The sequence below is a fragment of the Bombina bombina genome, chromosome 9 (genome assembly GCF_027579735.1).
Source record: "Bombina bombina isolate aBomBom1 chromosome 9, aBomBom1.pri, whole genome shotgun sequence".
Taxonomy (NCBI): Eukaryota; Metazoa; Chordata; class Amphibia; order Anura; family Bombinatoridae; genus Bombina; species Bombina bombina.
The window spans coordinates 72090446-72114736 of record NC_069507.1 but is presented as its reverse complement, the minus strand read 5'-3'; the positions used below and the strand labels follow the sequence as shown (position 1 = coordinate 72114736).

Here is a 24291-nt window from a genome sequence, read left to right as displayed (position 1 = left end):
CATCACTGCTCTAGAGGAGATCTGCAAGCAGAAATGGGCCAAGATACCAGCAACAGTGTGTGACAACCTTGTGAAGACTTACAGAAAACGTTTGACCTCTGTCATTGCCAACAAAGGATATATAACAAAATATTGAGATGAACTTTTGATATTGACTAAATACTTATTTTCCACCATAATTTGCAAATAAATTCTTTCCAAATCAGACAATGTGATTGTCTGGATTTGTTTCCACATTTTGTCTCTCATAGTTGAGGTATACCTATGATGAAAATTACAGGCCTCTCTTATCTTCTTAAGTGGGAGAACTTGCACAATTGGTGGCTGACTAAATACTTTTTTTCCCCACTGTACACACATGCACATAATGAATTTGGGAATTTAAATAGTTAAATATCTATTATATAAATCAATACATCCTGGTTATTGTTCATGTTGATGAAACATCAGTAAATGTAATTCAGAAGGAATTCATAAACTATCTAATTTCCTTTTGCCTCCTTTCAAGGAAATTGAAACATTGTTTGATTTGCTTAAATTGATTTAAGGAAACTGAAGCCCAGTGCGATCATTATTTAAATTAAACATCGATTTCTGTTTATTTATTTTAGTAAAAGACTCTTATTTTATTAAAGATTATCACTTTTTCTGTGATGAAATAACTTTCTCCAGATTTTAAGCATCATAGCTTTACTCTTAAAAAAAAAACCCATTAAACCCCTCTTGCTTATGTGTGAAAATTGTGCGATCCTGCGCTCCCTAGGAGCCAAAAAGGAAAATCTATAACCCGCAAATCTTATAGCTGGTTTATGAAAACCTAAGTTACAGATTTTGCTTTTGGGACTTATTGGTAAAACTTAAAAATTAGAAGGAAAAAGAAAATGCCTGCCACTGCTGTGGAACTCTACATATTTAAAGTGAATGTAAATTTTGATGCTAAAGTGCCCGGTTTTAAAAAATTTGATTAAAAACAGGGGCACTTTAATTCAGCAAAATTTACATTTCACTCGTGTTGTGAAAAAAAAACTTACCTTTTAATCTTGACAGCAGCTCCAGCTTCCTCCACCTGTTGCAAAGCCTCTTCCTGGGTCTAAAATGAGGAATCCGGCTTCCTCCAATCACTGCATTGAATCAGACACTGATTCCCCCGGGGGGGGAAACCGTGATTGGAGGATGACCTATCCATCATTTCTGACATCAGAAATGGCTTGCAACGACCGGAGGAAGCTGGAGCTGCTGTCAAGGTAAGTTTTTTTTCACAACAGGAGTGAAATGTAAATTTTGATGAATTAAAGTGCCCCTGTTTTTAATCAAACTTTTAAAAACCGGGCACTTTAGCATCAAAATTTACATTCACTTTAATCCTCCTGTGCTGTGGAACTCTGTATATTTAACCATCAAGTGAAGGGGTAAAACACATAGACAATGTCCTGTTTGGGAAGCACAAACACTGCAGCTCCCAAGCTGAACACAGCCAATGATTGGTGAGCTCACTGGCTGTTTCCTGCTCAATACCGGCAATTCTCTGCAGCTCCAGAGCAGAGTTTTATAACTTTTTATAAAGTTCCAGTGTGAGTAATAAAAAATTACATACACTAAAGAATAAGACATATAATTTTTGCCCTACAATGGGCTCGATTTATTAAAGGGGCAGGCAGATTAGATTTGCTGTCATGAACCTCGGCTACATTGACGCATTTAACATTACATGCGCAACACGCCAGGGCTCCAAAGTTGCTGACAAATGGAGCCCAGTGTCTCTTGAATCTCTCCGTTTACCTTGTTAATATGCAAAGAAAGGAAATCCAAAATATTCCCTTTTATATCATTCACTCAGATAGTATGGAATCTTGGAATAGAATACATATTTATCTAGAAGCTGGTATAGGGCATTCAGACCAATCTTAAATACACTTTTGGTGAGTAAAAAAGAGGAGTGGAGAAAAAAGAAGCAAAAAATGAATATTAGAATCAACAAGTGAGGCTTTATGAATCTCATTTCCATATATATGTGCCCAGAATTCACTTTTCTATGGAAGCACTGTTAGATGTATTTTTTTTTGTGTAAAACGTGATCATACACAGGGCTAGATTACAAGTGAAGCGCTAAATTATTGCGCACCCACAAACTGGCAAATTTACCTATTTGCAGGCGCGCAATAATTAACCAGCCATTACAAGTGGCTGGTTATTGCTACCAACTTGTGGTAGCAATTAGCGCTCCAAAAATTAACCAGAGATTATATCTCTGGTTAATTTTCTAAAAGTGCCCCAAATGTCCTTAAAAATAGAGGGCATTATAGTTTTTTTTATTAAAAAAAAAGTAGCATTTTTTTAAAATAAAAAATAACTGCACTAGGCAGTTTTGTGGCTTTAAAATTGATGGGAGTGGGGTTTTGGGGGAAAAACCGGCACTGAAAAATGCCTTTACATAGCGGTCTATGGGAACTGTGTGTTTCCATAAACCGCAATGTAAATATATATGTATATGTCTATATACATATATATTTATGTGTTAATGTTTGTATATACACATATTAACACACAAATATATATGTATATATTTTTAAAATGCTGCCCATCGCTGCGCGACTTATCCCCTTCGCTGCACGAGGTTCTGATGCCATCTCTGATGGCGTCAGAACGAGGCTCCAATAGGAGCCTATGGATGCGCACTCTCGTAAGCACAATTCTTCCTAGCAATGCGAACGCAAGCTCACGTTTGCATTGCAATTAACTTGTAATAACAGCGCACATTATCGTGCGCTGGTATTGCAAAGTGGAGCGCTAATATCGCTTGCAAGCGATATTTAATGCTCCACTTGTAATCTAGCCCAAAATGTTGGGAACCTTTTTTTTTTTTTTACCATTATATCATAACATATGTGCTTCTCCTTCACACCCAGAACTCGGCTTAGCAAGATAAACAGTTCTTAAGCTTAAATTTGCCATTCTACAATTCTTTGAGGGGCCTTTCGCAGTACTGATGAAACTACTTAGATAATCTCACCAGAGCAGAGAGCTTTAGATCGGACCCTGAGTAGGGTGTGCTGCTGCTGATTTGTATCTTTTAAAAACAGTTTTTTTTTTAAAATAAATGTTATAATTCTCTTAAGTAATCTTGTTGTTATTAAGTTTGCGGTGCTGCATTTTTTTAAGCTGCCATGTAATTAGCACGGAAATATGGACCAATAAAGTATTGTCTTTGTTTTGAAATTACCCCCACAACCTGGAATATTGAGTAAGAGCTGGCCTGATGTGGCTATTTTGTTTTTAGTTGACTTATTAGTAGAGGGAGATTTGAATTGGTAAATGTGGCCTCTGTGATCCTTTCTCAAGATTTTCTAACCAGGTGTTGACCTTCTGTTTCCGTTCTTTCTAGTCCATTGTCCCATCTAGTGCTATAAAGGAGGTACATGAGCTGTTTGTGCCAGAGAACAAGCTGAGCCAGGTTCGGGACGAAGCAGAGTCGTTGGCTTCTTTCGAAATCACAAAGGTACAATTCATGGTCATAAGTACAGTCTTATTTCATCATCTTATTTATTGTGCATGTCCCTTAAAGGGATAGTATAGTCAACATTAAACTTTCAGCTAGAGCATGCAATTTTAAGCAACTTTCTAATTTACTCCTATTAATTTTTCTTTGTTCTCTTTATATCTTTATTTTAAAAAGCTGGAAAGTAAGCTTAGGAGCCCGTCAATTTTTGGTTCAGCACCTGGGTAGCGCTTGCTGATTGGTGTCTAAATGTAGCCATCCAATCAGCAAGCGCTACCCTACCAGGTGCTGAACCAAAAATGGGCCGGGTCCTAAGCTTTAAAGAGACAGTCAACCCAAAAACCGTTTTAAGTTATACATATAAACTTTCCATCAGTCATCATTTACCAATGTAGCCCAGTTTTCTAATATATTGTGTTTGCCAGTAAAATAACTTACTGTTCGCGCCGCAGCCGTTTCAAAATGTCCATTAAGCCCCTCCCCTTTTTCATCATCAGTGACATCAGCATGTTCTTGTGATCTGTGTAATTTTTCTATCCTACTCTTAACCGGCTTTTGCGCATGCGCAATGCACCTATTGTACCGAAGCCGGTTACGAGGAGGATAGTTAAAAAGAAAAACCTGCAAAGAAGCCAAGTCTGTGCCTGGTTCCATGTAAGTAGAGAGTAACAGAAAAAGGTGCTGGGCTCTGATAGACGATAGATCCAGGTTCTGGAGCTGAGAGTTCCTAGAGGATCCTGAAGACAGGGGAACGTATTTGGCCCAGCACCCTGAGAGAGGGCAACAAACTCAATAAGACAATCACTTGGAGGATCATATCTTGTAGCTGAGAGCGCAGACACCCGTAGACAAACAGCCACACACACATCAGCAGCAGCACACAGATAACCGCAGCAGTTCGCAGCCGGAGGTAGCTTGTGCTTGTACATCAGCTGCAAGCTCCTTTCTGGGAAACGTCAGGGACCTGGGGCCCGGTGAGAGTTAGAGGTTGCGAGCAGTAAATAGCGGTGTAAAGCCCAGCAGCTATCACTGTCTTTAGGACCCTCTAGGAACTCTTAGCTCCAGAACCTGGATCTATTGTCTGTCAGAGCCCAGCACCTTTTTCTGTTACTCTCTACTTACATGGAACCTGAAGGGGCAAAACACTGCAGCATCTTAACAAATTTAAGTTTGTTCTAGGGAGGCTCAGGCACAGACTTGGCTTATTTGCAGGTTTTTCTTTTTAACTATCCTCCTCGTAACTGGCTTCAGTACAATAGGTGCATTGCGCATGTGCAAAAGCCGGTTAAGAGGAGGATAGAAAATTACACAGATCACAAGAACATGCTGATGTCACTGATGATGAAAAAGGGGAGGACATTTTGAAACGGCTGCGGCGCGAACAGTAAGTTATTTTACTGGCAAACACAATATATTCGAAAACTGGGCTACACTGGTAAATGATGATTGATGGAAAGTTTAGATGTATAACTTAAAACGATTTTTGGGTTGACTGTCCCTTTAAAGATATCAAGAGAACAAAGAAAAATTGATAATAGGAGTAAATGATAAAGTTGCTAAAAATTGCATGCTCTATCCGAATCATAAAAGTTATTTTTTACTAGACTGTCCCTTTAAATATAGAATATGGTATTAATGGGGCATTAAACTCAAATGTTATGCTCCATAAAATGTTTAAAAATACAAAAAAAAACTTTGCAATACACATTTATTATTTACTTTGCCTGCTTATCCTGTACTCCAATTAAGAAAATTGTAGTGTTTTCACTCCCCTCAGAGAAATTGGAGTGCTCTTGTGGAATGCAGAGCACAGACACGCCTACTTTCTGTCAAGTGTTTGGCTGATAATTGCAGGAGCTTATATATATATATATATATTGGTTTCTAATTGGCCACAGCAAATTAAATATAAATAAACACCATTCAAGAGACTTTTTAAGGGGTGTGTTCCCTGCCTGCAAAAGTGTGTACATTTTACTAACAAAATGACAATTGTATAATTTTTCAAACATGTATTCTGCCTGTATATCTTTTTGTAATGCTGTGATGCATAAACATGTGACTATAATGTCCCTTTAAAAATAGTACAGGAGATAAACGGCAAAACATGTTTCTGTTATCCAAGATATATTTCACTCAGTATTTTACTCAGATAGCTAAATAGTGTATCTCAAGAAATATACTATTATTGTTTTTTTTTTGTTTTTTTTTTTTAAAGGGGCATTTAAAGATAAATTATTTCTAGATAGAATGATGTATTCAAAACAAAGATTAATTGAATAATAATATGCAGGTGTATTTTTAAAATGATATTACTTATTTAAATGTTGAACAAATTGTGTAAAGTTTTAGTCTTCAGAAAGCAATACACGTCGCCATGTTGTAACCTAGATTCCCATCTCTGCTGAGACAAATTAGGATTTCTGATGGTCTGGAAATTAGCAACACAGTGATGTATTGTGTTTTGTAAATGGAAGTATTATTAAATATTATTATGAAGTTGATCTAAGATATTTTTTTTATTTTTTTTCCAGCTTGATCTCCAGTGGGTGCAGGTTCTGAGTGAAGGCTGGGCCACTCCCCTTAAGGGGTTTATGGGGGAGAGAGAATATCTACAAGTTATTCACTTTGACACTCTTTTGGATGGTACAGTTTCTTTGCTATCTATATAACATACCACATAAGCATTACAATGTAATAGAAATCTTATCTTGTGCAAAGACAATACAATTAAGAGTATGCCTCAATACAGGAGTGTTAATGTATTCTTGTACAGTATGGTATATTAGCATATCTAGCATACTGTTTAAAGAAAAGTTCCATGGAACATGAAACCCAATATTTTCTTTCTTGTTTCAGATAGAGCATAGATTTTTAATTAACTTTCCAATTTACTTATATTATCAATCCACCAATCGGCAGCTATTTCCCAGTAGTGCTTCTGAGCTTACCTAGGTATGTTTTTCAACAAATGATACCAAGAGAACTAAGCAAAGTTGATAACAGAAATAAATTGGGAAGTTCTCTTAATTTCATGCTCTTGTCTGAATCATGAAAGAATAAATTGACTTTATTGTCTCTCTTAATATATATTTTTTTTAATTCAGACATGATTACCATGAGAAACATATTACAAGTTGATAATTGTCTTATTTACTCATGTGCCTAATATTCAAGGTACAAACATAGTAACAGTTTAGACAGTCTGTTATTTAATTGATATTTTATCAAATATGGTGCATAATGCGTCGGCCACATTCCATTATGATGAGCCAGAAAGATATTTTATAAATAAAAAAATTACAAAAAATAATTATTCTATTGTTGTAACTTCATGTATTTTGACTAATTTACCTATACCCATATGTCGAATAGGCAATTGGTAAAGAATACATTTATCTAGCAATATATAGTAGTATTTTTTGTAATATCAGTGATGGCAATGAAATTTATTGTAATTTGTTTTATTATTACTTTATTAGAGTTCACATTTATTATTAAACAAATACTCTAAAGATTTGTGTTAATAACCACATTGTGACATATCAAACTACATTTTTCTTTAGATACATTTCATAACTCAGATTTGTCACTCTCAAAGTATCTTGGTGAGTTCACTTCATTTTAAAGAGTTTGTATAAAATCATAATTTTTTTTATTAATAATAAAATACACTGATGTACTGTAACTCCAGTACAATAATGGAATTTGTAATTCTACCTTAACCTTTACTTGTATGGATTATAGTGGCTATAAGAAAAGTAAATATTCAGTTCTACTAAAATAAAATAAATTAGTTAAAAATATATGTTTTTAAATATATGTGAAGCCACTATATTCTATTACAATACAGGCATCTTACAATATATAATCAAAATTAGGTATGATTAATTTTTTTTTTTTTTTTTTTTTATTTAAATTACAGGGGGTATTATTTTAAAAAAATTAAAACTATATTTGGCCGATTATTTTCTTTCATTGTAACATAAAATATGCCACCCTGTACTTCATCATTAATCATTTATAAATAAATTATTGTAATTTGTTCTATATATGAATTAACATTGATCTTTAGGTATAAATTATTTTTTAAACCATTTTTTGAATAAACGCCTTTATACAACTGGCATCGGATTCTGTGAACATTTTAATTCTCATTATGCTTCTTAGAACCTAAAATTATGTGTGAAAATAGGTTCACTATTGATTGAGAAAAAATGCCATTTGTATTCAAATTTTCTCTGTTTATTTATAGTGTATTGGTAATTGATTTCTGAAATAATTCTGCTAACTTAAAAAAGGCAAGTTTATGCAATACAGAAAAGGCTGTAATATTCTGAAAATTCTAGAAACTCTAGAAAAACTCTAAAAAAAAATCCATAACCATACACTATAATACACATAATAAATATCTGTAAATTCATGTTAATTACATTGTACAAATTAAATGCATTTATGCTATTTAACATTCTTATTATTTTTCAGCATATTAGGACAATGGGAAAATCCTAGATGATATTTTTTATTAAACTGTCTGACATATTTACACTGATATGTTCTGTATAGTTGCATCTTCTACTATAATGTGAGGCCAGTATTGTTAAAAGGGTGTTATAAGTGGCCCTCAGGTTCTCAAAAGGACTATACCAAACTTTTGACCCTTAACCTCATTAAATGTTCCATTGTTAAATTCATTGTTTGTGGGAGAGTGTGAAATAAGGATGAAGTGCATGTGCTTTGTGGGGTATGGTAGGGTATTTATTTTAGGAGGTAACAGATAGGATGACGTTTACTTCTTCTGAGGAAAGTTTAGAGGTTCCGCAGGGGAAGGCCTCAGGAAATCATGACGTTCACAAGCTCCAGCTTCCCATGTACATGGGAGGGAGCCACATGGAGAGAACAGGAATTGGCTAGTTGTAGAGGAATGTTAGAGGTTAGATGAAGCATTGAAGACGGGTCCAAGCAACAGGTAGAGAATATTTAACTATCTCTTACCATCCCAATTTATGTCACACATCATGGTGACTGAACTGTTGTTCATAAACTGTGCTATGTTTTTTAGTTCATTAGCATCTTTTTACAGTTTAACCTGAAGAGGAAAAGCCGAAAAACAGAACATAAAGAAAACAATAATAACAGCAATTTTAAGTTGGAAATGAGCCCTAGTGGATAAAAACAATGTCCAAGTGGACCCGGAAAATATGGAGATGAAATTTATATGTTGGCTCAAAGCTGAACGCAAAACATTTTCAAATACACTGTTATGCATGTCATTTTTTATAGCCTAAAACTGTGTATTTAAAACAAACAAAACCAGAAAGTGCTGCAAGCTGATAACTGTAGTGTGGAACCTCCTATTATTCACACGGTCCCAGGCTCCTGATTCCATAATGTTCACCATTGGTGCAGGTCAGATCGCCACTAGATTACACAAGTAAAAACACATATGCTAAACCCCAGGCTGATACTGTATGTTAAAGAAGACTAAAAAGAGACCATTCTAATCTTATTTGATAGTACTTCAACAACAAAAAATGAAAAAAAAAATGTTGGTTGTAAATTGGCATATTAGGCACGTTTTAGTGTAGTTTAATAAGTATTTATCACTATGTAGTTATTTCATAATTATACATATTTAACTATATAAGTATAAATTTCTTAACAATGCACAATAAATATAAAATACACATTTTTATTGTTACTTTTCTGAAGTTTCTTGCAATACTTAACATTTAATTGTTGGGTCAGTTTACAATAAATCTTTGGGTTGTATATGTCATATTAGTTTATTTAATTCTGCCAAAGCAAGAAAAGTGTTTTTTCTCTAGATCAAAACCAGACAAGTAGCCAATGACAAACAAAAATTTAGATAATGCATTCCTAAGCAAATTTGGCTTGTTAGAGACACAAAGAATGCTTCTCTTGCAGCCAATAAGCTAAAACTCTCATGTAATTTAGACTCAAGGGAGAGAGTGAGAGTGGCTTACTCCCAGATCTCACTCACAAATCAGGTGATTTTCTGGTTATTAATTGTATTAATTGTTGGGTTGTTTTTTGCAGGAGGAGTAATAAATTTGAGCATTCCCATTGTGCTGCCTATTTCTGACGAACATAAGGAACGGCTGGCTGGCTCCAAAGCTTTTGCTCTTGAATACCAAGGGAAAAAGGTTGCAGTCTTGAGGAATCCAGAGTTTTTTGAGCACAGAAAGGAAGAGAGATGTGCACGTGTCTGGGGCACAACTTGTTCAAAGCATCCTCATGTTAAGGTAATTTTTATACACTATTTTCTTAAACTAATTTAATATTCTGAAATTCACAATAATTACTCTTGTTCCAAAGCAGGAGCGGAGCACCCAACTTTTTTTTTTGCATAGAGGGGCAAATCATTCGTTTTGGGATTGACGGGGTGCTGCAATACATTTAAGATAATGCTTAAAAATAAAATTAGTTCATAAACCATTTTTTTGGGTTAACAATGATATACTGTAGATGTTTGGTGGCTGCATATATTTGCCACTTGTCATTGGCTGTAGTGCATTGGCACGTCTTCATCAAATGATACAAAGAAAATGAAGCTAATTTGACAATAGAAGTAAATTGGAAAATTGATTAAAATGGCATGCTCTATCTCAATGGTTTCCAAAATGGGCACTATTAGAAATAAGAGGTGGAATGGGGGCACTGGAATTACCATAGGGGGCGCCGGTACGAAAGGAGTAGAAGAGGATGCTAGTGGGCCCCTCCAAATATAATTATCATAATTTGTTGTGGTTCATCGTAGATTCACAAAGCAAAACAACTTTCTCACTTTGTATTTGAAGTTTTACTGCTATTTGCCTTCAAGGCTTTTTCTTCTATGATAGTTCAGGTTCATCAGCAACTGAAACTTTCTCATATTATGATAAATTGCAGCCACTTGTACTGTAGGCTTGCATTCGTGGTTTTGCCAGTGCTGTTCATTAACATATATTATTAACATTAACTGCACTGTTTAGGATTATTGTGTAGTAGCAGGAAACACAGCAAAGGCTTGTTGTGCTTGTCTGAGTAGCTTTTTACACAATCAAATTTCCCAATCAGTGTTACCACTCCAGGATCCTAGGATACGCAAAGTCCCAGAAGTTGAATCCCTTAGGATTTCAGAAAAGAAAATGTCCCAATGTTCCCAAAGAAAGTCTTATTATTAGGAAATTGTAGTGGCCGCTCTTCTCTAAAACATGCACAGGATGCTCTAAGACAAAGAGAAATAAAAAGAAGGCGCCTCTTGGTGCAATACAATTTCACAATGTGGAATTCTATCTCTTAAAACAGGTACGCTACGCGTTTCTCAGCCTTGCTGGCTGTTTATGATCATGCCTGAGGAAACAGCCAGCAAGGCTGAGAAACACGTAGCGTACCTGTTTTAAGAACTAGATATCCTTATCAGCTCTATAAGATTTTAACATGCTTTTAATAAATGGTGTTTTATTTGTTGAAAAAACATTTGTGTTCACATCATTATTCCTGTAAGGCTGATTGAGCCCAGCTGGGATTAGCTGACTCCACACCCTGGTTCAGTGAGCTGAGCCACTGCGATATCTCAGTCTGCTTCAATCGGCACATTGGGTGCTGCTCCAATTGTGAGTATATTATTTGCCACATAGAGGGAAGAATTCCACATCGTGAAATTTTATTGCACCAAGAGGCGCCTTCTTGTACACAATCAACCATATTAAGTCTTCTGTCATCAGAACTAATCTGGTGGTGCACTACATAGCACTTTAAGTAGAATACACTTTCTATAAAGTTAATTTATTGGTGCAGTAGTACAACTGTGCTCCAAGCAAAGAAATAAACTCTAGAACTTCGACTATGGCGATTTAAGACTCCTGCTAAGTGACATGAATCCAGAGGTTGGGAAACTGGTATCAATTCATCAAGCCCAGTCATCGGATTTAAAGTTTTTGAACAGTGAAGTAATTACTAAATGTGGTTTATAAGACTCTTGCACAGTGACTATCGACTCGAAAAAGCGGATATCAGAAGATAAAGATAATACAGTTTTAATACATTTTTAAAAAATATTTTAAAATTTGAATATTTATTATTACTTTAGATTATATTGTGTCATTATTTAGGGCCCCATTTAAGACCACTGCTACTTAACCTCTCTGTTATCTGAAGGCTCACGGAGGTAAATCATCCAGGACAGATCTGATCAGGATGATTGACAAGTCCTGCTTTTTTTATGTGATTGGCTGTGTGTGAGCAGGGGGCGTAGATGCACAAGCAATTGCTTGTACAGTGTTAAATGTAGGCATCAGCTGCTGCCAGCTCGCCACAATGCCCGTCGGACAAGGTTCAAGAAGGCGAACCTTGTCTGTCTGGGCTTTAATAAATGGGGCCCCTGTTCTGAAAATTATTGTTATGGATTATTTTGGGGGGGGGGGGCATTTATGGTGAGTTTATAGAACCAAGGGGGCAGTGACCTGAACATTTTTGAGAACCATTGCTCTATATGAATCATGAAAGAGAAATTTTGTGTTTCATGTTCCTTTGATTAGGTCTGGACGTGGCCAGACGCAACATTTTTCTCTGAACTAGGAAGCAATTTCAGTTTATTCATGCTGAATATTAAAGGGACAGTCAACACCAGAATTTTTGTTGTTTTAAAAGATATATAATCCCTTAATTACCCATTCCCCAGTTTTGCATAACCAACACAGTTATAATAATAGACATTTTACCTCTGTAATTACCTTGTATCTAAGCCTCTGCAGACTGCCCCCTTATTTCAGTTCTTTTGACAGACTTTATTTTAACCAATCAGTGCTCACTCCTCGGTAAATTCATGTGCATGAGCTCAATGTTATCTATATGAAACACATGAACTAATGCCCTCTAGTGGTGAAAAACTGTCAAAATGCATTTAGATTAGAGGCGGCCTTCAAGGTCTAAGAAATTAGCATATGAACCTCCTAGGTTTAGCTTTCAACTAATAATACCAAGAGAACAAAGCAAAATTGGTGGTAAAAGTAAATTGGAAAGTTGTTTAAAATGACATGCCCTTTCTGAATCATGAAAGTTTTTTTGGACTTGACTGTCCCTTTAATCTCTTCACAGTGTATTTCTTAGGGATGTGCATTTGGAGTGATTGGGGGAAAACGAATGGCGGTCGCAAGCCGCATTTGGCAGTTTTTGGAGCCGCAACACACTAAAATCTGGATTTGCAGAGATCTTAGTGTGTTGCATTTTCATAAAAATAAATCCAGCTCCGAAAATTGACAAATAGCGGTTTGGGGCTGTTTTCATCTGAATGCGCATCCTTAGAATTTCTGGTTTGTGACTTCCAAAAAAAAGTTTTCCACATTTAAGAAAACTGTTAAACAGCCATGTATTTGGTAATATGTATTCAGGTTATGAGGCCTATTTATAAAAGGTCTGTCGGACCTGATCCGACAGTGCGGATCAGGTCCAACAGAATTCGCTGAATGCGGAGAGCAATACGCTCTTCGTATTCAGCATTGCACCAACAGCTCTTGTGAGCTGCTGGTGCAACGCCGCCCCCTGCAGATTTACGGCCATTCGGCTGTCAGCAGGGAGGTGTCAATCAACCGATCTGGTTGAATTGTGGCGATATCTGTCCGCCTGCTCAGAGCAGACGGACAGGTTATGGAGCAGCTCAGAGCAGGCGGACAGGTTATGGAGCAGCTCAGAGCAGACGGACAGGTTATGGAGCAGCTCAGAGCAGGCGGACAGGTTATAGAGCAGCTCAGAGCAGACGGGCAGGTTATAGAGCAGCTCAGAGCAGGCGGACAGGTTATAGAGCAGCTCAGAGCAGGCGGACAGGTTATAGAGCAGCTCAGAGCAGGCGGACAGGTTATGGAGCAGCTCAGAGCAGACGGACAGGTTATGGAGCAGCTCAGAGCAGACGGACAGGTTATGGAGCAGCTCAGAGCAGGCGGACAGGTTATGGAGCAGCTCAGAGCAGGCGGACAGGTTATGGAGCAGCTCAGAGCAGGCGGACAGGTTATGGAGCAGCTCAGAGCAGACGGACAGGTTATGGAGCAGCTCAGAGCAGGCGGACAGGTTATGGAGCAGCTCAGAGCAGGCGGACAGGTTATGGAGCAGCTCAGAGCAGGCGGACAGGTTATGGAGCAGCTCAGAGCAGACGGACAGGTTATAGAGCAGCTCAGAGCAGGCGGACAGGTTATAGAGCAGCTCAGAGCAGGCGGACAGGTTATAGAGCAGCTCAGAGCAGGCGGACAGGTTATAGAGCAGCTCAGAGCAGGCGGACAGGTTATGGAGCAGCTCAGAGCAGGCGGACAGGTTATAGAGCAGCTCAGAGCAGGCGGACAGGTTATAGAGCAGCTCAGAGCATGCGTACAGGTTATGGAGCAGCTCAGAGCAGGCGGACAGGTTATAGAGCAGCTCAGAGCAGGCGGACAGGTTATGGAGCAGCTCAGAGCAGGCGGACAGGTTATGGAGCAGCTCAGAGCAGGCGGACAGGTTATGGAGCAGCTCAGAGCAGGCGGACAGGTTATGGAGCAGCTCAGAGCAGGCGGACAGGTTATGGAGCAGCTCAGAGCAGGCGGACAGGTTATGGAGCAGCTCAGAGCAGGCGGACAGGATATTAGACCGCTGCTTCATAACTGCTGTTTCTGGCGAGTATGAAGGCTCGCCAGAAACACGGGCCCTCAAGCTCCATTCGGTGCTTGATAAATGGGCCTCTATGTATTTCCTCAATTTCTTTGCTTCTTTACAAGATTTCAAGGGGGTGAGTCAGTCTATTTTTTTTTTAGCTCTAAATTACACAAGAAGGACCTCTAATCAGGCTACGCAGAATTTTTGGTTACTTTCTCAGTTTCCTAAATGTTCATTTAATTTTTATAAACATTAAAAGTATAGTAATTACCTTCTAAGAACAAGACATTTCTGTTCTCTTGCTATAGAAAACCAAATCGGCCAAGTCTAAACATTTTTAAAAGAAATTAAAGTCTTGTTTGTTGCATTTGCTTTTCAATAACCAAATTCCACCCACCACCTGCAGTATTAGCAGTAGCCAATCTGGGTTTGAGTCTGCAGCTGACAAGGCTAGCCACAGTCATATTATTAGTATAATATTTGCAGTTCTTATCTGCTAAAGCCACTTAGGGAAATATATGTAGGTTTAGCCTTGAGAAATCTGCAAGATGTGTTTTCATTTCTGAGAATTAGAAAAGCCAACATTTTCAGATCTAAATTACATGAAAAAAGGGAAAAATAAATAATAAAAGTATGTTGCAAAGTTGTTTTACTATATATATAACTAAACATTAATTAAAACCCTTTAAATGTACTGATAGAGTAGTTTCTGCATTCTTAAATTTGGTGGGTAAGGTTTTTTTCTTTTCCTGGCCATAAACCTTGCGTATCTTAGGCATATAACCTTTTTTTTATCTGATCCACTTGATAATGGATTTAGCCATTAGTTCTCAGATTTTACAAAAAGGGGGCAAAATAAATAATGAAAATATATTGTAGTAGCTAAACATTTTATATCCAACTCTTAAGATGCTTACTGTCCCTTTAATTTGTTGGACTGGCATCTGTGTAACTCATTGTATTATTCACTGTAATCTGATAAATTAATATTTGATATAATGGGGTAGATTTATTAAGTGTCGGGCGGACATGATCCTCTTTAGCGGATCATGTCCGCCCGACATCGCTAAATGCCGACAGCAAACGCTGTCGGCATTTAACACTGCACAAACATTTCTAGTGAAATGCTTGTGCAATGCCGCCCCCTGCACATTTGCGGCCAATCGGACGCTAGCAGGGGTGTTAATAATCCCGATTGTATCTGATCGAGATGATTGCTGTCCGCCGCCTCAGAAGTGGCGGGCGAGTTAAGAAACAGTGGTCTTACGACCGCTGCTTCTTAACTTTTATTTCCGGCGAGCCTGAAGGCTCATGCGGAAACAGTTTCATCCTCATCTTGTTAAATATACGCCTTTGTGCGTACTGTGAGCAATTTTTTAAGGGTTAGCCTTTTTTCAAAATGTTGACAATTATATAAATATTACTTTTGATAAACACCTTTGTTTAAGCCTGAATAGGTTAACAAAATTTTGGATTGTAATTTTTGACCAGTAACCTTTTCTAAGATCAGGAGGACACTAAAATAATTACAGTGATTGCACACAGCCAAATGGTAATGGTCCGTAAATGATTTACCCAAATGATTGATCATAATGATTTCTTATGAGTGATTCGTTCTGAATTACTATGACTTGCAACATTTCCGGTTTTGGCATCAGAGCTGACTTTTCTAGATATATTTCTATTTATAAAAGTGTCTATACTAAGGGCATTAAACAAAAATATAAATCTACAAAAGAAGAGAAAAAAGGGATGTTGAAAAAGGTTTAAAGGAACATGGAACCAGGGTCGGCTCCAGAACAAATTAAATGTGTGGGGGGGGGGCATTTTTTTTTCACGAGGGGGCACGCATTTACAAAGCATGTATGAGAGTCAAAATAAGAGCAGACCTACATATTCTGCAGGAAAGTGTAGCTTCTGGCTGGTTTATCCCCCACTATTAACATTTGGAGAATATGTGCTAAATCACTAGGTAAAAGAATGAAGTCTTAATCCTATGCAGTGCACTAAAATAGAGTCATTAAACTTGAGACCCCCAGTCCAATAGCTCCTTAAAAACAATTCACCCCTTAATCACCATGATCCAAAACCCTTAAAGGGCCACTAAACCCAAAATCTTTCTTTCATGATTAAGATAGAGAATAGAAATTTAAACAACATTACTATTTACTTCCATTATTTGTTTTGCTTCATTTTTTAAATATCCTTAGTTGAAGAAAAAGCAATGCACATGGTGAGCCAAACACACGAGGCTTCTATGTGCAGCAACCAATCAGCAGCTAGTTAGCATATCTAGATATGCTTTTCATCAAAGAATATCAAGAGAATAAAACAAATTAGATAACATAAGTAAATTAGAAAGATGTTTAAAATTGCATTCTCTTTCTAAATCATAAAAGAAAAAATGTGGGTGGCATGTCCCTTTTAAACTCATTCTCAAATCTCAATCATGTCCAATAAACAGTCATGCACCCAAACTCCCCAATGCAATTAACCCCTTTTTTGCAATAGCAGTGAGGGTACTAGGTTTTCAGGTACTGGTAATTTTGTAGATTAGATTTAGCTATACCTGTTTCGCAATAACTAACGGATATCAGGCTACTTAATACAACCTTTGTATTTGTACTGTGAACCTATAAGAATATGATTGTATCATATAAGTCTATAAATGACTACCGGCTTCTATCAATGCCTCAAAAGTGCACTGTGATCTTAGGCCCGGACCCCAGCATATGCAGCATTACATAACAACTCATTTTATTTATTTTTTTTAAAGCGTATGATCATATCAATATTTTTTGAGGGGGCATAGCATTCCATTTGGGTGGGTATTGCCCCCCAATGCCCCCCCTTGGAGCCAACCCTGCATGGAATCCAATTTTTTTCCATTCATGATTCAGCTAGAGCATACAATTCTAAACAACTTTCTAATTTACTTCTATTAACAGTTTTGCTTAATTCTCTTGGTATCCTTTATTGAAGGAGCATCAATGCACTACTGTGAGCTAGCTGAACACATTGGTAAGCCAATAACTAGAGGCATATAATGTATGTGCAGCCGCCAATCAGCAGCTAGCTCCCACCTCCTGGGGCTATCTAGATATGCTTTTTCACAAAGGATACCTAGAAAACGAAGCAAATTCAATAATATAAGTAAATTGGAAAGTAGTTTAAAATTGTATGCTCTTTTTTAATCGAAAGACATTTTTTTGTATTTTAACCCCTTAAGGACCACAGCACTTTTCCATTTTCTGACCGTTTGGGACCAGGGCTATTTTTACATTTTTGCAGTGTTTGTGTTTAGCTGTAATTTTCCTCTTACTCATTTACTGTACCTACACATATTATATACCGTTTTTCTCGCCATTAAATCGAAAGATATCATTATTTTCATCATATCTTATAATTTACTATAATTTTTTTTATAAAATATGATGGAAAAAAATAAAGAAAAAAACACACACTTTTTCTAACTTTGACCCCCAAAATCTGTTACACATCTACAACCACCAAAAAACACCCATGCTAAATAGTTTCTAAATTTTGTCCTGAGTTTAGAAATACCCAATGTTTACATGTTCTTTGCTTTTTTTGCAAGTTATAGGGCAATAAATACAAGTAGCACTTTGCTATTTCCAAACCATTTTTTTTCCTTCAAAATGAGCGCTAGTTACATTGGAACACTGATATCTGTCAGGAATCTCTGAATATCCCTTGACATGTATATATATATATTTTTTAGTAGACAACCCAAAGTGTTGATCTAGGCCCATTTTGATATATTTCATGCCACCATTTCACCGCCAAATGCGATCAAATTAAAAAAATCATTTTTCACAATTTTAGGTTTCTCACTGAAATTATTTACAAACAGCTTGTGCAATTATGGCATACATGGTTGTAAATGCTTCTCTAGGATCCCTTTGTTCAGAAATAGCATACATATATGGCTTTGGTGTTGCTTTTTGGTAATAAGAAGGCCGCTAAATGCTGCTTCGCACCACACTTGTAATATGCCCAGCAGTTAAGGGGTTAATTAGGTAGCTTGTAGGGTTAATTTTAGCTTTAGTGTAGAGATCAGCCTCCCACCTGACACATCCCACCCCCTGATCCCTCCCTGACCCCCCTCAAACAGCTCTCTTCCCTCCCCCACCTCAAAATTGTCACCGCCGTCTTAAGTACTGGCAGAAATTCTGCCAGTACTCTGAAATAAAAAGCATTTTTTTTATTATTATTTTTTTTTTACATTCAGTCTGCAGTGATGGATCCCCCCTTAGCCCCCAACCTCCCTGATCCTCCCCATACATCTCTCTAAACCTCACCCCTCTACCTATTTGCCGCCATCTTGGGTATTGGCAGTACCCAGTTTGCCCCCCCCCCCCCAAAAAAAGTTTTTTTTTATTTTTTATTTCAAACAATTGTTTTCTGTAGTGTAGCTGTTCCCCCCTCAATAATTTACCTCCCTCCCAAATCCCTTGTAAAACATCCAAGATCCCCCCCTCCATCTGCATTCGTCATATACATTTTTTTTTTAATAGTGCATATTTGCCGTGCTCGTACGCCCCCGCCCCCCCCCCGAACGCTGTTGCTGACTACTGCGCTCACTTCAGCCGAAACAGATCCGGATGTATACATCAATGTACCGCCCACTCACCTCCCGGAAGCAGCTCCCACCCACCAACGAACGGTACCATCGATGGCCAATGCAGAGAGGGTAAAAAAGGGGATTGCAGTGATGCCTCAATATCGAGGCATCACTAAAATACCCTGGAAGCGATCACAATCTCTTCCAGCGCTTCAAACCCCTCATTAAGGGTAGTTTTTTGGAGGACGTACCTGGCACGTCCTCGGTCGTTAAGGGGTTAAAGGGACACTGAATTAAAATTTTAACTTTCATGATTCAGATAAAGCATGCACTTTAAAGAGACTTTCCAATTAACTTCCATTATCAAGTTTTGCACAGTTTTTTATATGCACACCTTTTGAGGCACAAGCTCTACTGGGCATGTGCACAAATTCAGTGTATGCATATACTTGTCTATCATTGGCTGATGGTTGTCACGTGATGCAGGGGTATCTACTGTATTTAATGGTTCTTTAAGTTTGTTCAATGATATTGAAACTAACAGGGAAGACACATTTGTTCACAAATAATACCGGAGTATCCACACATAGTTTTATTCAGAATTTGAACGACTGTTACTTTATAATCTTTGATAATTTGTTATATATCGACATTTTTTCATTCTATTCAATTGGTATATTTTGCAAAGTTTAGCAAGTTATCTTAGTTTACATTTTTCATCACACATTTTTTGTTACCATTAAAGGGACACTTAAGTCAAGACTGAACTTTCATTTTTCAGATAGAGCATGCAATTCTAAGGAACTTTCCAATTTACTTCCATTAATAGAAATGTGCACAGTCTTTTTATATTTACACTTTTTCAGTCACCAGCTCCTACTGAGCATGTCCAAGAATTCATAGAATATACGCATATGCATTTGTGATTGGCTGATGGCTGTCACATGATACAGAGGAGTGGAAATAAACATAACTTTTAAATTTGTCAGAAAAAACTAATTTGAAGTTCAGACTAAGTGCTGTTGCATTGTATTTTTATCATGCATTTGTTGATTATGCAAATCTACTGTATTTACTGGTCCATTTAAGATGATCCTGGAAAGCGGAGACTGGCTGGTTGGAGGAGATATTGAGGTGCTGGAAAGAATTAAATGGGATGATGGACTAGACCAATACCGCCTTACACCTCTGGAGCTGAAACAAAAGGCTAAAGAAATGAATGCAGGTAAGTACATTATATTTATAGCATGCTGCAAATCTACAATACTGAATAACTTTAAAGGGACGCTCAAGTCAAAATTAAACTTTCATGAATCAGACAGAGCATGTAATTATAAACAACTTTCCAATTTACTTCCATTAACAAAATGTGCACAGTCTTTTTATATTTACACTTTTTGAGTCACCGGCTCCTACTAAGCATGTGCAAGAATTCACAGCATATATGTATTTGCATTTGTGATTGGCTGATGGCTGTCACATGATACAGGGGGAGTGTAAATAGACATAACTTTGAAATCTTTCAGAAAAAAAATCTACTACTTATTTGAAGCTCAGACTAAGGGCAATAGTATTTCCTTTTTACCAAAAGTTAGTAACCACGGCAACCACACAGCTGTTGCCTGGTTACTACAATATATGCATATAGATATCAACAAATGTGAAATACATATAAAACGGTGTATAGAAAAATAGCATCTATTAGAAGTCCCAAAAATAATCTGTGTATTATAAACATATATCCACCAATCTTTACATAATGAAACCCTTAATATAGTGACTATTGACATTCTAATAACAAAAAAACAGGCAATCAGATATGACGTCCTGTAGGGGGCGCCACTATAATATCAGATAAGAAAGGGGAGATGCACTAATGTGCAATGTGATAATAGCCGTGTGTATGTAAATAAATTTGTTTGCACACACTTGAATGTGTTAATACCAAAGCAAAGAAATAGATATAAAAATAGAAATGGTGGCAAAATATAAATAATATCAATATATATCTATATTGAATTAAAATAATTTGGAATTAAATAATAAAATGCAAAAAAAAAAATAGTGCAATTAAGTAGAATAAAATCCGTCTATATAATGTAAAAAAAAGTTATCTTTGAAGGTTAAAGTGTTACTTTAATAAAATGTCCCAAAATGAAAAAGGATGGAGAGGAGGGGGTTTCTCCAAGAGTTGAATTCAATCCAAACAGACACTGGGAAAGGTGAAGGCAGCTCCTCTGACAAACCCGATGCTGTAGGTCATCTATTAAAAATGGAAGAGAAAGAGAGGGGGCGCCTCTATAGTGTGATATGAAAAAATTCAATCCTTACAAAAGAAGGTAAGAATACACTCACACTCACAAGAAATGATGGCACCTGTCCTGGTACAGGGTGCAAATGGGCTGGCTAACACTTAACAGCTGTTAGCTCACTGATCACCGGCACTCCGTCAGCTAGTCTCCAACGGGTCTTTTATCCTGGAACAGCTCACCACATCGGGCGTTGTAATCAAATTGATTCCGGGAACCGCTCTGGAAACTGCTCTGTGAGGAGCACATTAAAGTTTCTCCTGTTCCACCAACTTAGGAGCACCACAACTTTGCCACCTGAATGTTGAAGAATTCCAAAATATTTGCAACTGGATCGAGTGAATATAATCAATGGAGCTGGTTCTATCTCCCAAATGTTATCTTCTCATGGTACAAAATGGCTTCCACGTTACTTCAGAAGTGTTATGTAGTCAAATAGTACAGCAGATTGCATGGGTGTGAGTGGATTGTTTATAGGCAGCATAAAACAACCAACCTGTCTGGAGACACTCAAGGGGGTGTGTCCTTGCTATCCAGCACCTCTAGTACAAGTAATCAATGCAATCAATGTAGCATGTATAGCACCGATTATTAAAGTAAGAAAGAATAGATTATAAGAGCCCCCTTGAGTGTCTCCAGACAGGTTGGTTGTTGTATGCTGCCTGTAAACAATCCACTCACATCCATGCAATCTGCTGTACTATTTGACTACATAACACTTATATAAAGATTCTATGCAGTATTGGACGCCACCCTGTTTGAACTAGTTTTCTATTTATTTCTGTCTTCTGCTGAGAATAATTAGTGAAAGATAGAAAGATATATATACACCAGGCTATAAAATAGTTTGTGTAAACAAGGCTGTGTGGTAACCCACAAAACCTTGTTTGTATAGTTTATTTTATTGTCTGTTTTATATCTGTTCATAATTGTTTGCAGCAGGATAGTGATATATGCAAATTTAAAGGGACACTGAACCCAAAGTCTTTCTTTCGTGATTCAGATAGAGCATGGAATTTTAAGCAACTTGCTAATTTACTCCTATTATCAATTTTTCTTCGTTCTGTTGCTATCTTTATTTGAAAAAGAAGGCATCTAAGCTAAGGTGCCAGCCAATTTTTGGTTCAGATGCCTGGACAGCACTTGTTTATTGGTGGGTGAATGTATCCACCTATCATCAAGAAAAACCCAGGTTGATCACCAAAAATGGGCTGGCATCTTACATTCTTGCTTTTCAAATAAAGATACCAAGAGAATGAAGAACATTTGATAATAGGAGTAAATTAGAAAGTTGCTTAGAATTGCATGCTCTATCTGAATCACGAAAGAAAAAAATTGGGTTTAGTGTCCTTTTTAAAAAAAATTTCTTTCATGATTCGGATAGAGCATGTAATTTTAAGCAACTTTAGAATTTTACTCCTATTGTCAAATTTCTTCTTTCTCTTGGTATCTTTATTGAAAAAGCAGGAATTGAAGCTTTGGAGCTGGCCCATTTTTCGTTCAGCACCCTGAATATACCTTTCTGATTGGTGGCTACATTGAGCTATCCAATCAGTAAGCGCAACCCAGGTGCTAAATCTAAAATGGGTCGGCATGAAAACTTTCATTACTGCTACCAAGAAGAAAAAATGTTAATAGGAGTAAATTAGAAAGTTGCTTTAAATTGAATGCTCTATCTGAATCCTGAAAGAAAAAAATTGGGTTTAGTATCCCTTTAAAGGACCAGTCAACACAGTAGATTTGCATAATCAACAAATGCAAGATAACAAGACAATGCAATAGCACTTACTTAGTCTAAACTTCATATGAGTAGTAGATTTTTTTTTTCTGACAATTTTAAAAGTTATGTCTATTTCCACTCCTCCCGTACCATATGACAGCCATCAGCCAATCAAAAATGCATACACGTACCATGTGACTGCCATCAGCCAATCACAAATGCATATATGCTTATTCTGTGAATTATTGCACATGCTCAGTAGGAGCTGGTGGCTCAACGTTTCAATATAAAAAGACTGTTCACTTTTTTTTAATGGAAGTAAATTGGAAAGTTGTTTAAAATTGCATGCTCTATCTATCTGAATAATGAAAGTTTAATTTTGACTTGAGTGTCCCTTTAAGTTCAGGCATGTTGGCATCCATTTCTTTACAGAAACTCAATGGAATTTAAAAAAAAAAACAATTTTCAGAGTTAAATTACAGGAGAAGGGGACAAAATAATGAAAGTATATTGCAAAGTTTTTTTTAGTCACACATAATTGAACATTTTATATTACTATCTCATACGGTTTAATATCCCTTTAAAGAAACATCAAAGGAATAAAAAAATAAATGTCCCCCATTCCTATGTATACAACTGACCATTTTAAAATGAATTACACTTTTTTGGGGGGGAAAACATTGTGTGTTTTTGTTTTTATGCTTGTGAGGTTTGTCACTGTCCACCTATAGAGATCTGCATATCAGGCCTTAAAGGGACAGTCAACCCAAAAAAATTTCTTACTCCTACATATAAAGTTTACTAGGATAAATAGTTCAAAATGTAGCCCAATTTTGCTAAATATAAAGTTTTCAAGTAAAATTACTTACTACATGTCCCTCGGCAGTTTTGAAATGGCCGCAAGCCCCCTCCTCTATTTCATCATACCCATCTTCCTTCCTTCCTCTTCTGCCAGAAACTTTTCGAGCCTCCGCGTTCCCGCTTTTTGCGCATGTGCAATGCGCCGATTTCAGTAAAGGGGCCTTTTCAAGCAAGAACTAAAAATAACCGCTCAGTATCCTAGTGGTTCCTATATGCGGCGGACCACTTGGCTTCTCTTCATCTACCGCCGCATATAGCCACAAAGCATTTGTTCTCTGTTCCTCTTTTCCCTGCACACAGTCTGCTGTCCCCTCAAATATAAAGAGAGCACTGGATTGGCCCTTGGTTACCAGTAATGTTCATCAACTATTATATACATGACTGTCACCAGAGCAAGACCAATAGATCCACAGTAGTAGGTAGAAAGGTTCCTTACTGGTCTGCAAGATTGTTTACTAAACTATCACAGGAGAGTGGAAATTTCCAGCCGCACCATTATAATTATCTACAATAAGCCAACACCCGCTAATAGGTACGGTTCACATTGCTGTTGGATTCACTTAGTGCTGACCTTTTGATAGGACTTTAGCTGTGCCATACTGAAAGATTCGGAATATGAGCTAAGTATCTGCAGCTAAGACGTGTTTTCTCTATATCTTTCATGAACATTCTGGATCTTACTGAAGACAACCCAAGT

At 37.1% G+C, this 24291-nt stretch overlaps 1 protein-coding gene across 1 annotated transcript in view; it reads left to right on the top strand.

Moving 5' to 3' along the window:
- Positions 1-24291, top strand: part of PAPSS2 (3'-phosphoadenosine 5'-phosphosulfate synthase 2) — a 99404-nt gene that overhangs the window by 64300 nt on the left and 10813 nt on the right. Inside the window, exons 6-9 of the mRNA XM_053692218.1 lie at positions 3383-3496; positions 6031-6142; positions 9557-9762; positions 19794-19929. Of these exons, the coding sequence (XP_053548193.1) occupies positions 3383-3496; positions 6031-6142; positions 9557-9762; positions 19794-19929 (568 nt within the window). The remainder of the gene's footprint in view (positions 1-3382; positions 3497-6030; positions 6143-9556; positions 9763-19793; positions 19930-24291) is intronic.